We start from the raw sequence: 14,124 nt of genomic DNA on the forward strand, positions 1-14,124 counted from the left end.
GAACATGAATTTAAAAGAAGTACTGAAAAGCAACGCAGATTATGTGATGATTATGACAACTTATCACAACAAAAGTTAAGTCAGACAAACAGGTGGAAAATGAATTTGTTTGAATAAATTAACAGTATACACAGGATATGTCAACAGAAAGAAAATAATGTGTTTAATAAATACTTTTGGACAAATAAATTAAAGGCAACAATAATAGCTTGAAACTAAGCAAATTCCCTTATACATTTTGTAGCAGGGGCATGATTCTGCATCTGTTACATGTCATCCATGCCAAAGACAATAAATGAATGCATATCATGACTTGTTCTTTCATTCCAGTGTCATGCATTGTTACTGCAGAGAAGGATTCAATAATGGAGATTCCCAGAGTTGTGATGAACTTAATTGGTATTCCGTACTTCACAGCATTGAGATATATGAAAAACAATGAACATGGTGACATGTTGAAGATTAGTTAATATCGTAAATGACTTGAACAATCAGTTGAGGTCTTTGCAAAACCATTTTCCCTAACAAATGAGGTACGGAATTCAGTTCCATTAAAAATCAGTGCAGTGTGGTTTCATTCCTCTTCACACTTCTCAGTGCCGTAGTCTTCAGGTTGAGATGTTCTCCATCGATGAACACAAACATACCAAAGACCCTTCCAATGACTTCTCAACCCATTTGAATCCCACTAAGGCTACAAAATTACCCAGCCCCAGCTGAGCTGTCATTAGTTCACACTTACATGCAGCAAATCCTCCAACATCCTACCGACCCTTCAGGAATCCATCCAACATGTAGTCCCCCTTCTCTGTCAGCCAGTAACCTGCCATCGCGGCCACGCCGCCAATAAAAATAGCAGTAAAAACCATGTCGCCCTTTGCAGCAAGCGTCGCCAGGGCACAGATCACGACACCAAAGAACATCTGTTGCAGAACAAGAACCTCGTCGTCTGTCATGTCGTCAAAAAGCCCTATCTCTGGATCAACTAGGAAGACAAAGTTAAAGTTTAAAGTCAAAACGTAGGTAAATGTGTAATGTATGTTTGCATAGTAATTTTACCTGGAGGCTTATTTTCAACACAAATGCTGTCTCTTCTGATGAAGCCATCAGCACAGTCACAGTGGAAGGAGCCTACCTCGTTGATGCACGCCTCATTGAGTCCTGGGCACGCTATTGCACGTTCACTACATTCATCTACGTCTGTCAGAGGAAACAACACAGTCGTTTTCTTAAACAATCCACCATGAATAAGATCCTAGCCATAGTGAAAGTATTGTACTTTCAAAATAAAATACTATGTGTTCAAGGCAGATTGTATTCCACACTTTGAAACGTCCTAATGGGCGGGGACAGACCTGAAGTCAACTTGTCAAATGTTTTCAGACGTAATTTTACCTAGTTGACACAAACGGATGAGGACATGCAGATTCTGGAGGTCCAAAATGAAATAATCATATTACAGGCATATCCTGGACAGCTATATGGGGGCCTTTGTCAAATACTAGCTGATATGGGGGACGGGAAAGCAGGGGAGTAGTTAGCAAGAGTTGAATAAGATGTTTGTATGTAAAACACTCGCCAGGGATTATGTTACTGTTGTGTTGTTGCTTGATACAAATAGAAAAATAAAGTAGTCGTTCTGCAAGGCCAAATTGTCGTCTTTCCCATGAGTCAAATCAAGAGTCGTCACAGCCTGTGAGTATTGATGGACGGCAGGCCTGGAATTTCGGGGTTAGGGGTAAGGCGGTGTCGTCAATCTTTTGAGGGCACAAAGGCTAAATGTCAGCAGGAAGGCCATCAAATAAAGCAATGAATTGAAGTCCAAGGTCATTATTAATGTATCTTAAAGCTTAAAGATAATTACATTTTAAATATGTATTACTTTCAATTAAAAAAATAAATCTGTTTATTTCACAGGTTTGTTTATTCCTTAATAATTTAGTATTTATATTGCCCACAGTGACAATAACATGTTGAGGCTTTATTTTTTTTAGTGCACGGCCAGGTGTGTTTTCTTTATGTGGTTTTCTAACGCTGAACTCACATGGCCGAGTGAGTTAGAGAAAACTGCAAAACCCGCACATATCGTTGCATTGCGTCGCTAAAAATTAACAGTGTGTTACATAATATATGCTGTGAGTTTGTCTTCTTGTGCTTTCATAAATGTATCAAACTTTCTTACCTTAGCTCATCCGACTTCTTCATTCAGTGCACTGGGTTTCGAGGAGTCGGAGACATTTGCACATCCGGATTATAGGCTGCTATGTGCGATGGATTTACCCCTTTTTGGCCCTGTGATGCTGTGTGTTGTATAAAACTGTGCTGTGTGTGAGACTGTGGCGGTTCATACGAGACAGAATTAAACCCACCATTGGTCAAAGAAGTCGTAATGGCATGAAAAACTCTGCAGAGGAAAAACGATGCATCTGTTGGGGCATAATGGCCAATGTGACCGTGGCGTATATAATTTTTTCGAGGGGCACACGGCCAAACAGAGGGGCAATGAGAGCAATACCCTTCGTGGCCGCCATGAAATTCCTGCCTGATGGACTGCAAATCTAGAGACGTTCAGCGGTGTTGCCATTCAGCAGCAGTTACGTATCTCGAATGGCAGCACCAAGTTTATTTGCTTCTGCTCCTCTGGAAGGACAGAATAAACTGTCTGTGGTTCACTTTACTACAAACAATGCGCATCAGAACAGCGGTGGGGATTGGCGGACGCCGGAGAAGTTCCATGGCAGCGCCGTTACGCATCCAGTGGAAGGGTGGTCAGTATTGCTAAGCTGACACATTAAAGCGGCGATGCTAAAAAAACAAGCAATATCTTTACCGAGACACTTGGCTCCTTTCAATTTGTAGCCACGTGCACATTTCTTACAGCGGGCAGGACCACTGCCCATACAGCCCACACATGCCTGGTCACATCCTAAGCATTGGAGAACAGAAACAACATTAATATTGACACATTTTCAAATTAGAAAAAATATAAGCAGATAAGTTGCATTCATCCCAAGCCATCTTCTACACAAACACAGACACTTTTGTTTTGGCTTCTTGTCCATGTGTAAGCACGTACTTTTGCCCTTAAAAACTCAAACTTTTGAAAACATTCCAAAGGGTGAGGAGTTTCATAAGTCAAGTCTTCAGCGTAGGACTGAACGATTTTAAACCAAAAATAAAATCCCGATCATTTTCTCTGAAAACTCGGTTTTTGATTCCGATTTGGATTTTTTTTTTCAAAAAACTCCATGCAACAACATAGAGTTAGGGGTTGTAAATAAAATTGTAATGAAATAGGATTATAAAAGGCTATAAAATGTTATACATATATTTAAAGAGGGTTGGACTCCGCCTGGGCTGCCGTTTGTCACTGATTCTCTTCACTTTTATGAACAGAATTTCTAGGTGCAGTGAGAATGTTGAGGGGATCCAGTTTGGAGGCTGCAGGATTAGGTCTGTGCTTTTAGTGGACAATGTGGTCCTGCTGGCTTCATCTGGCCAGGATCTTAAGCTCTCCCTGGACCGGATTGCAGATGACCGTGAAGCGACCTGGATGAAAATCAGCACTTCCAAATCCGAATCCATGGTTCTCGCCCGAAGATGGGTGGCGTGCCAATGGAGAGGAGATTCTGCCCCAAGTGGAGAAGTTCAAATACCTCAAGGTCTTGTTCACGAGTGAGCGGTGTGGTGTCTGCAGTGATGCGGACCCTGCATCGGTCTGTCGTGGTGAAAAACGATCTGAGCTAGAAAGCAAAGCTCTCAATTTACTGGTTGATCTACGTTCCTATACTCACTTATGGTCATGAGCTTCGGGTCATGACCAAAAGGACAAGATCACGGGTACAATCAGTATGCCACCCAAACGTCTCTCTGGGAAGGTGTTTAGGGCGCGTCCGACCGGTAGGAGACCACAGGGAACACCCAGGACACGGTGGAGAAACTTTGTCTCCCATCTGGCCTGGGAATGTCTCGGGATCCCCCGGGAATTGCTGGATGAAGTAGCAGGGATGAGGGAAGTCTGCTTTTCTGCTTAGGCTGCTGCCCCAGTGACCCAACAGTGGATAAGTGGAAGAAGATGGATGTACGGATATTTAAAGACAAATATTTGTGTTAATTATTAGCATCAGTCTTTTCTCATTATATTATGCCTTGTTGCTGTATTTTTCCATTTTTGATACATTTGTATTTATTTTATTTCTACAACGTACTATACAAGTCCATAAAAAGCTGTGTTGCTCAAATGGCCCCAAGACCACACTTTGAACATATATGGTTTACATATATCACCGGAAGGGCAAAGTGCTGAAAAATGACAAAAGAGTGTCTCTAAGCTGTGTTATGAGTGTTGGTTTCATTTCGTGCAGCAGCAAATACCTTTTGGCGATTAAAACAAAACATTCATAATGTTTCCTGGGCTCTGTGTTAATGTGGGCTTATTTCAAACATGTCATTGTACATCCAGTGTAATAAACATAACAGTAACAGGGGCGTAATGTCACAGTCAGCTGTGGCTGCTCTTTCTGGGTTTCTGATTGGACAAAATGTGCATACTTTTTTTGTGTAGGCCAAGACTGTTTTGAAATTACACTCCCTTGGATGGAGATCTTTTTAACACTCGAAAAGCTTTTTAAGAATATCCGTGTTTGTGTGGACAATGGCCTAAGAGTGACAACTCTAGCGGGAGCGCCTACCTCTGCACTCATGGGATCCGTCCGTATTGTGACAGTATGTGTTAGAAGGACAACGAGACAGCTCGGTACCACACTCGTCAATGTCTAGGGGACACGAAGATGAGTAAAATGATGTTCCATGATGGCTAGCTATTCACTGCATGGCCTCATTCATCACACTTACCCACGCATTTGTTGTCGTGAAGCATCCAGCCGGGTTTGCAGTCAAGACATTTGTAGTCCTGTGGCGCTGAGCATTTCTTACATGAGTAGAAGCAAGCTGTCATTGATGTGGAAGGCGACACAGAATGGGTCAAACATGAATGCCCTTATAAAAGACAATAATCACTACTTGTAAAATGTCTAAATCTGAGGCACCTGCACAGGCTCCAGTGCTGCTATTAACCATTTTCTCTCTGTAGTACCCATCAGCACAGTTCTGGCACAAGGGACCCGAATATCCAGGATCGCAGACACATTCTCCATCTCCCATTCGAGTCCCCTCGCCTTCACAGCGGCCCAAACCTCCACACACACCACCAGGGCCTGATGGACACTCTGTATTTGATAGGGGTGTATATTAGAAATAATGTGCATATATTCCAAGTATTTTGAATAGATCAAAAGATTAAATTAATTCATTATTATGCAGCGCAAACAGCTGCTTTACACTGGTCGAACGATAAAATACTTTGAATGGCTCTTTTATTATAACAATGACTACGAATTCGCACAATAGTATAAGATAGAAATTGGGAATTGATTTTCAGAGTTCACTTACATCGTTCAAAAAGTGGTTTGTTCATGGACGTCACATCGCTCAACCACACAAATGCTAACTCTAAAGAGTTAGAAGTGCCGTTTTCAGATGTAAGTACTGTAACATCATTGAGGTAAAGAAAACGATGTACATGTGAAATGTACATTATGTTGTTATACCAATTATTAAATCAATTATGATCTCCACACTGTGCGGAGGTGAAAACCTGTCTGTGTGCCACCTGAATGTGCATTTGAACCTACTGGGACTTCCCTGTAAAATGAGGCTTTATCGCTGGTTGTGTTTATTTTTATGCTTCAAATATTGGTTTATCATGTTTGTTGAACTTTTCCCTTTAGTTTGGTTTCAGAATTATATGCATACTTAAATCATAGTGATCTCAAGTGGAAAAAAAAGTGAAACTCAAATTTAACACGTTTACACACGCATTGCAACATTGAATAAGGATTAAGTTACAGTGTGTAGGATTATTACTTATCAGTGCTCATGTGACATTTTAATGGAAATTTGACCATGTTTGTATGACCAATTTTTTTTTTTTTTTTTTTTTTTTTAACCTGGAATTATTGGGACATGTCCTGTCATGTTTGCCACTTTAAACAACCACTTATGTGTGTGTTAATGATCTGTATAAGAATGGTACATTAAGGTAAACATTAAAAGTAAACTAAAACAAAAAAAATTATGAACTCTACAGGTGTTGAAAATGTCATTGAGTTGGGATAAATAATAAAGTTTTGCAGCTTTTAAGTCCATTGTAAAACAATATGGAATGGCATCATATTATCTTCTAACAAATTTTACTGTAACTTCCTTAATACTGAAGTTAGGAAAGTGAATTAGGGATCAAATTTAAGATCTTTTGATGCTTTATATGATTATGTAAATTACAGGCATATAGTATACATATGTAATAAATAATGTGTAATATAATGTGAGTGTATAACAAATTTACAACAATATTTGAGAGGAATAGGCCTTTTGGGTATATAGTAAACATTTTAGATCTTTGAGTTTTACTCATGAAAAATGGGGGGAAAAAAGTGTTGCGTTTATATTTCTTTCCAGGATATTTTAATTTCATAATCTGAGATACACCAGAAACACATGTAATTTGAAATACAAGATGGATATTAACAAACATTTTTTTAAATACAAAATGAGTTGTGAATAGCAACATATTGTTTATATTCTGACAAAACAAGCTACCGGTAATTCAATTTGTTTGGGTTGAATTAAGCTATGAAAATATATACATGGCACCAAATAAGTAGAGCTTGGCCATTATATTTTGCCAAAGTAGCTCTCACAAGAAACATGGTTGGAGATCCCTGATTTATAGTCTCTAATTAACCTAAATGTAAATGTTTTTAGAATGTGTGAGGAAGCTAGAGTACTTGGAGAAAAACCATACATGCATGGGGAGGACATGCAAATGAGAGTCAGTGATTAATTCTGCTTGAATGAAGGCAGCCCCACCTTTGCAGTCAGGTCCAAAGTGTCCAGGTGGACAGCAGAGTCTCAGCTCCTCTATGCATAGCCACTCCCATAGGTCAGGAGCTTCTTGCTGTCTGCAGGACACATGCAGTGTACATCATTGATCAGCACAATCTGTTCTATACTATCCAACATTAAGCACACACTACATTTACTGTCAGGGGCGCCGCTAGGGATTTTGGGCCCCATGAAAAGAATCTTTACAGGGCCCCCAACACAGTGTCATTATTTTTTCTGTATTATAATTCCATCATCATTAGGGGCCTCTCTGGGCCCCCCTCCATCATGGGCCCCTAGAATCCGTCTCCTTTACCCCCCCTTTTCGGCGCCCCTGTTTACTGTACCTGTGGAACCACCATGTCTCCACCTGGTCCTCTATCTGCTCCAGTAGTTGGTTGCATTCAAAGTCTGTTTTCTCACATGCACTCTCCACTATCTCCAGGAGGCGAGTCTCACTGCAATGGACAAACACAGTAAATACATATGCAGCAGCTTCATCTAATAAGATCCAGTACAGGAAATGTATCAAAAGTCAGCCTTTACGATGATAATGATTTGATTAGGGTGTTTCTTATAATGTGCCCTTCTCATGACTCAATGTAGTTCAACAACACCTTGTATCGTAGCTCATTAGACAGTATAAAGGGTGTACCTAGTAACTCTTTCCTTATTTTGTCTGTATGTCTTCTTTACCTGCGAGCATACTTTGCCAGTTTCTCTTCCTCCCAGGCAGTGTTGCCTCCCCCAAAGTTTTTGTTGGCCGTTCTCTCCAAGCCCTACAAAGGAAGATAATCTTGAGGCCCTGAGCAGTAGGAAGTCAAAGTGCATAACATTTAACTGAATTACCTTTATTAAACTCTCAGCAAGTTTCTGGCAGGTCTGGCATGGTGCCGCCTGGACCGCCACCACCGAAAGTTCCGACAGAAGCATCAGAGCAGGCAGGAATGGCCAAGCCCACCACATGATGCTTTGAAAAAATTACACACACAGAAATAACATGATAAACTAGAGATGCACCATAGACAACCACAATGTCTGCCACATAACATCTTCTAGAGACAAGGTTTCAAAGTATGGCACAGTAAGGCCCCCCTTAGAAAATATTACTGTATATAGTTAGGGGCTGCTAATTTTGACCCCATACTGGACTGTTTACTCGTTCAGTTTAGCAAATAAAAATCTAATAATTTGGCCTTTGACATACAACTTTGAAAAAGATGTGTTTTCTCCTCTGAAATCTTCTGGTTAGGGCTAAGCAATATGGCAAATAAATTATCACAATTAATTTTTTCATATCATCCGATCTCGATTAATATCACAATTATTATTGTTTTTATTAAAGGCAAATTGTATTGTTTTTATTAAAGGCAAATTGTCCCGTGCAGGATTATAGCAAGTCCCGCATTTCTACTGTTTACTACTGCAGTATCTTGAAACAGACATTTCCACCATGTTTGATCAAGATAATATATGCTAGCAGCTGACAACAGTACATGTAACTCATGCCACGGTCCGTACCTCCGTTTTAGGGCCACAGTTTTACTGCAAAAATGATTCGAAGACAAAGTGTCTGTCTGCAGAGTTTTTAGTACATGTTATATCTGAGCAGTTGAATATTTGCAGACACGTAAACAAAAATATTTATATATAAAAATGCCTTTTTCTGATTAAATTAGTGGGTGTGTTTATTCTCCCAGTTGGGGCCAATACAGTAGTTCAGTCACAAAGACATTCTGTGCCTGCCTGCAGGTCCGAATTCAGGGTAGGATTATGCTAAACTGCAGTGAAACTAAAGTCTGCCACTAAAGTTGCTGCTCCTTCTCAATGATTTGTTTAAACTTCTAAGGCAGGGTCATTAGTCACATGTCTTTATTTTGTTTTCCTGGGCTGCACTTCCAGCTGTGTAATGGGGAAGAGGCACACCGTAGATTGAAGAATAATTACGACGTGACGAGCCTCACTTTCGGAACGGTCGAACGGGATTGTCACACAAACACATGGACAAATTTTCACGCTGATAAACGCACATATTCACAGACACTACACAGGATCACAGCCAATAACGGCAGTTTGTTCCGTGCAGGATTATTACCAAGCATCATTGCTTACTACTGCAGTACATTCTAACAGACATTTCCGCCATGTTTGATCCTGGTAAAAATGCTAATAGCTGATCACCGTGATCTAACTCAAATTAATCACGATTATCAATCACGATCATATAATTGCCCAGTCCTACTTCTGGTGCCTCCCAGAGGAGGCATACAGTACCTATCCCCATTTTAATATGTGTACCAACATTTTTTACATTAACATTTGTAAATGTTCCAAGTGTTTACAAATGAAATTGCACCCTACCATTCAAAATTGACTACTTAGATATGTTACAATATGTAATATGTGTCCATATAGCATGTTTGTTATGACAACCAAAACCTGAGGATGATCTATCATAAAATACACCAATTTGTTTGCTCCACTTTTAAAAGAAGAAGCATGCTAATGGTCTGTTTTCAGAAAACGTCCTTCCTCATGGACATGATACCACTTCATCTACCCTTAGCTAGCATCACAGAGGATAGCTTTGTTGTATAAAAATAAAAATAAAAGGCTTCTCTACGCATCTTTGCAAACAAAGTTTCATATTTTTTCACCCTCACGCAAATTGGCTAACCTAGCAAGAGTGCCTGTTGATGTGCGACAGTAATGTTAGCACTATAGCTCACAAAGCTATCCTAATGTTGCTAAAGGTTGTCTATATTTTGACATATCTTGAGTTATAAAAACATGTATTTTCTAATTACTTTTAAACTGCTGCATCTCCCCTGGGAGTCTTCTGTATCCTCCCAGATGTTCTAGATAGTAAAATCTTGAAAACTTTTACGAATATTTACCAAAAAAAACTGCAAAGTACCAACTGTTAATGCACTTTGTCACTGCATCGAAGAGATCATTGTGTGGATGCAAAACAATTTAAACTCAGACAAAACTGAAATCATTGTCTTTGGCCCACAGAAACAAAGAGAAACTATTATTACTCACCTTGAGACCTTCTCCCTGAAACATAATGAGGTTAAGCGAAATCAGAATCAGAAATACTTTACTTGGGGTAATAATGGACTTAGACTTAAACTATGACAGTCACATTAAGTCAACATCAGCAGCTTTTTACCATCTGAAAAACATTGCCAAAATCAGAAAAATAATGTCTAAATCAGACTTAGAAAGAATAATACAGCAGGCTAGACTACTGCAATGGTTTTCTTAATGGGCTCTCTTAATGAGCTGTAAAGCAGCTGCAGTACATCCAGAATGCTGATACTGAAGTCCTGACTAGAACCAGGAAATATGACCATATTAATCCAGTGCTTAGGTCACTGCATTGGCGTCCTGTTGCTCAGAGAATAGACTTTATGGTCTTGTGCCAAACTACATCTCTGACATCCACCCATCCATTTTCTACCACTTGTCCCTTTCGGGGTCACAGGGAGGTGCTGGAGCCTATCCCAGCTGCATTTGGGCAGAATGCGGAGTACACACTGGACACATCGCCACCTCATCACAGGGCCAACACAGATAGACAGACAACATTCACACTCACATTCACACAGTAGGGCCAATTTAGTGTTGCCAATTAACAGGTGCATGTCTTTGGAAGCCGGATTACCCGGAGGGAATCCACGCAGTCACGGGCAGAACATGCAAACTTCACACAGAAAAGATCCCGAGCCCAGGATCGAACTCAGGACCACAGGGAGTGGTCTCCTGCTGGTGCCCAGAGTCAGGACATAACATGGTGAAATTATGTTCAGTTGTATGCTCCTAAAATGTAGAATAGTCTTCCTAGAGATGTAAGACAGCCCTCAATGTTGGCAATATTCAAATCCAGGCTAAAAATACTTTTATTTAACAGTGTATATGACAACTGAAAGTATTTTGATGTATTATGATGATTATTCACCTGTTCGGTGACCTAGCGGTTAGAGCGTCCGCCCTGAGATCGGTAGGTCATGAGTTCAAACCCCGGCCGAGTTATACCAAAGACTATAAAAATGAAACCCATTACCTCCCTGCTTATCACTCAGCATCAAGGGTTGGAATTGGGGGTTAAATCACCAAAAAATATTCCCGGGTGCGGCCCCCGCTGCTGCTCACTGCTCCCCTCACCTCCCAGGGGGTGAGGGTGATGAGTCAAATGCAGAGGATAATCTCACCACACCTAGTGTGTGTGTGTGTGTGTGTGTGTGTGTGTGTGTGTGACAATCATTGGTACTCTAACTTTAATTTAGTATTTTCATGTTTGCCTTCTGTAAAGTACTTTAAATTGCCTTGTGTACGAATTGTGCTCTATAAATACATTAGCCTTGCCTTATCTTATTACCACCACTCTACTATAAGACCAACTCATCCTGATATAATTCAACATAATAGTATTTACATTTTTAATGACTGTATTTCATATTACCTTATGTAGAATAGAAAATACAAATGTTGTGTAGTCGGGTGCACTAAATATTTAGATGGGTCCAGGAAATATTCACATAAATATCAGTTGATTATTTTACGAGCGTGTTTTTTGCAGCTGGGTTATCTCACTACAAATCGAGAGTACGTAACGTTGCAGTGTAACGTGATAATACAGATAATACACCACATTTGTCACAGACAAACCACTCCTATCTCGATTTAGCCAGCTCAGCATCAGCACCAACGCCAGTTAGCCAAGTAGCTGCCATAAGGTCAAGAGTTAGCCGCCTAGCAGCCTTGGCTAACGTGATTTAGCTTAATTTAACGTGCATTTTAAAGTCAACTCCGCAATGAATGGACGTCGCTGTTGTCGCTTACTCTACAAACAGTGAGTGTCAAATGAGCTAACAGTTAGCCGAGCCGCTATGTTACCTCAAGTCAGGAGAGCCTCTTGGTCCGCTGCCCTACGGAGGATGTCCCTTCGTGCGCCACACACGGGAGACACAACGTCATATTTTGGGAAGCCGGATTAAACGTGTTTAGTGCGCTATTTTAATCGGCAAGTAGTAAAAGTGAAAAGCTAAGTAGTTGACACACAGTGATATAACGCGTGAATTACTGAATGAACCTGAGCTTCTTTCTAGTTGCTTCTGAGTCAGAGATAGAAGCCCCGCCCCAAACCCGAGTTGACCGTCGACCAATCAGTCATTTAAACCAGAATGACGTCACAAGTCTGCGTGATTGCGTTTATTGATTTCAAATTAAAACATTCACAAGTGTTTGCTTTTGTGTTTCATTCAAGAGGGATGATATGCTTGAAACAGTACATTCGAACAATTTACAGATGATGTGAGCAGCTTGTTGCTATTTTGAGTACAGTATTTACATTTTAATTGTTTACGTGTAAAAAAAGTGCATTATCGACGTAGCTGTGTATTAACGATTAAATATGGGTTTATATAATGATGATATGGGTTAAATATGACTAATTTCAATAAATGATCGAGGTAGATTTGCAGATAGTTTTGATGTGCACATAAAGAGCAGCAACAAACTAGGCACATAATTTAATATGCAGATAATGCATACATTTGATGTATATAATTTGCTTTACGTTGGTTTAAGATACATTAGCAATATTAAAATCATGCTCATGATTTCAGGGTACAGGCTTGCTGTTAAATGAGAATTTAGTGGAACTTTCGTGTGAGGTGATGATTTATTGGCTTTTCAATGAATTTATGCTTATACAGTGCATTGAGAAAGTATTCACATAACTTCACGTTTTCCACATTTTGTTGTCCCAGTCTTATTCCAAAACGCAATACATACATTTTTGTTCTCAAAATTCTACAGACAATACCCCATATTGAAAATGTAGAAGGTGTTTTTTTTAACTTCATGCAAATGTATTAAAAAAAAAGAGAGAAAGAAATCACATGTACATAAGTATTCACATCTTTTTGCTCGATACTTTGAGCAATTAAAGCCTCAAGTCTTTTTGAATATGATGCCACAAGGTTAGCACATTTTTCTTTGGGCAGTTTCGCCCATTCCTCTTTGTAGCACTTCTCAAACTCCAAGCATTGGTTTTAATCCAGGCTGTCTCTGTACATTGCTGCAATTATCTTAGTATAGTCAGGGAGGTGACCAAGAACCCGATGGTCACTCTGTCAGAGCTACATCATTCCTCTGTGGAAAGAGGAGAACTTTCCGGAAGGACAACCTTCTCTGCAGCAAACCACTAATCAGGCCTGTACGGTAAGGTGGCCAGACAGAAGCCATTCCTTAGTAAAAAGTCTGCCTAAATCCACCTGAAATACTCAGCCCATGATAAACAAAATTCTCTGGTGTGGCGAGACAAAGATTGAACTATTTGGCGTGAATGCCAGGCGTCTTGTTTGGATGAAACCAGGCACTGCACATCACCAGGCCGATACTATCTCTACAATGAAGTATGGTGGTGGTAGCATCATGCTGTGGGGATGTTTTTCAGCGGCAGGAACTAGGAGACTAGTCGGGATAGAGGGAAAGATGAATGCAGCAATTTACAGACACATCCTGGATGAAAACCAATGCTTCTCATCCAATCTGATGGAGCTTGAGAGGCGCTGCAAAGAGGAATGGGCAAAACGGCTCAAAGATTGTGGCAATGTATTAAAAAAGGCTTGAGTCTGTAATTGCTGCCAAAGATTCATCAACAAAGTATAGTGCAAAGGCTATGAATACTTATGTACATGTATTTTTTTTATTTTTTAATAAATGTGTAAAAAAAATTAAATAAAATTGAGGACAAAAATTAATTTCTTCCATTTTGAAAAAAGGTTGTAACATAACAAAATGTGGAAAAGTGAATACTTTCCGGATGCACTGCATGTATAGTGCAACTATTAGTATATTGTACAGCGTAAAAAGGACCATGAAAACCCCAGTACTCCCACTTTTTGTTTCATCGTGAAAATAAATTTGGACCACACGCAGCTAGTCGTTTGCAATGCATTATGGCTGTCCAATAAAAATCATGTACTGTATTTGCATGGGCAGTAATTTGTGGAAAATCAAAAACTTCTTATGTGTTTACATGTTCTTCATAATGACAAGAACAATATCAGCATTAGGAACAAATATGATGGGTCATTTGGAATTTGTTGCGTATTATAAATTCACATTTGCATTGTATCACATTGCACATTTAAATATATTAGTCAT

At 39.8% G+C, this 14,124-nt stretch overlaps 1 protein-coding gene across 1 annotated transcript; it reads right to left on the minus strand.

Annotated features, from left to right (window-relative positions):
• Positions 1–376: 376 nt before the first annotated feature.
• On the minus strand, positions 377–12,085 carry creld1b (cysteine-rich with EGF-like domains 1b). The gene is made up of 11 exons (XM_061982246.1): positions 11,848–12,085; positions 7,795–7,915; positions 7,642–7,724; positions 7,293–7,403; positions 6,931–7,022; positions 5,049–5,228; positions 4,855–4,950; positions 4,692–4,775; positions 2,831–2,926; positions 1,060–1,200; positions 377–985 (listed from the first exon to the last, which is right to left on the minus strand). Exons 2-11 carry the CDS (start codon positions 7,909–7,911, stop codon positions 765–767), a joined length of 1,221 nt encoding a protein of 406 aa, XP_061838230.1. The 5' UTR covers positions 7,912–7,915; positions 11,848–12,085; the 3' UTR covers positions 377–764.
• Positions 12,086–14,124: the final 2,039 nt, after the last annotated feature.

This window comes from Nerophis lumbriciformis, linkage group LG01, assembly GCF_033978685.3.
Source record: "Nerophis lumbriciformis linkage group LG01, RoL_Nlum_v2.1, whole genome shotgun sequence".
Classification (NCBI taxonomy): Eukaryota; Metazoa; Chordata; class Actinopteri; order Syngnathiformes; family Syngnathidae; genus Nerophis; species Nerophis lumbriciformis.

Coding starts and splice junctions, on each gene's coding strand:
- creld1b (XM_061982246.1), bottom strand. CDS start 7,911: ATGTGGTGGGCTTGGCCATTCCTGCCTGCTCTGATGCTTCTGTCGGAA. Junction 4,951..5,048: donor CAGCACTGGAGCCTGTGCAG/GTGCCTCAGATT, acceptor CATCAATGACAG/CTTGCTTCTACTCATGTAAG. Junction 4,776..4,854: donor TCACGACAACAAATGCGTGG/GTAAGTGTGATG, acceptor CGTGTCCCCTAG/ACATTGACGAGTGTGGTACC.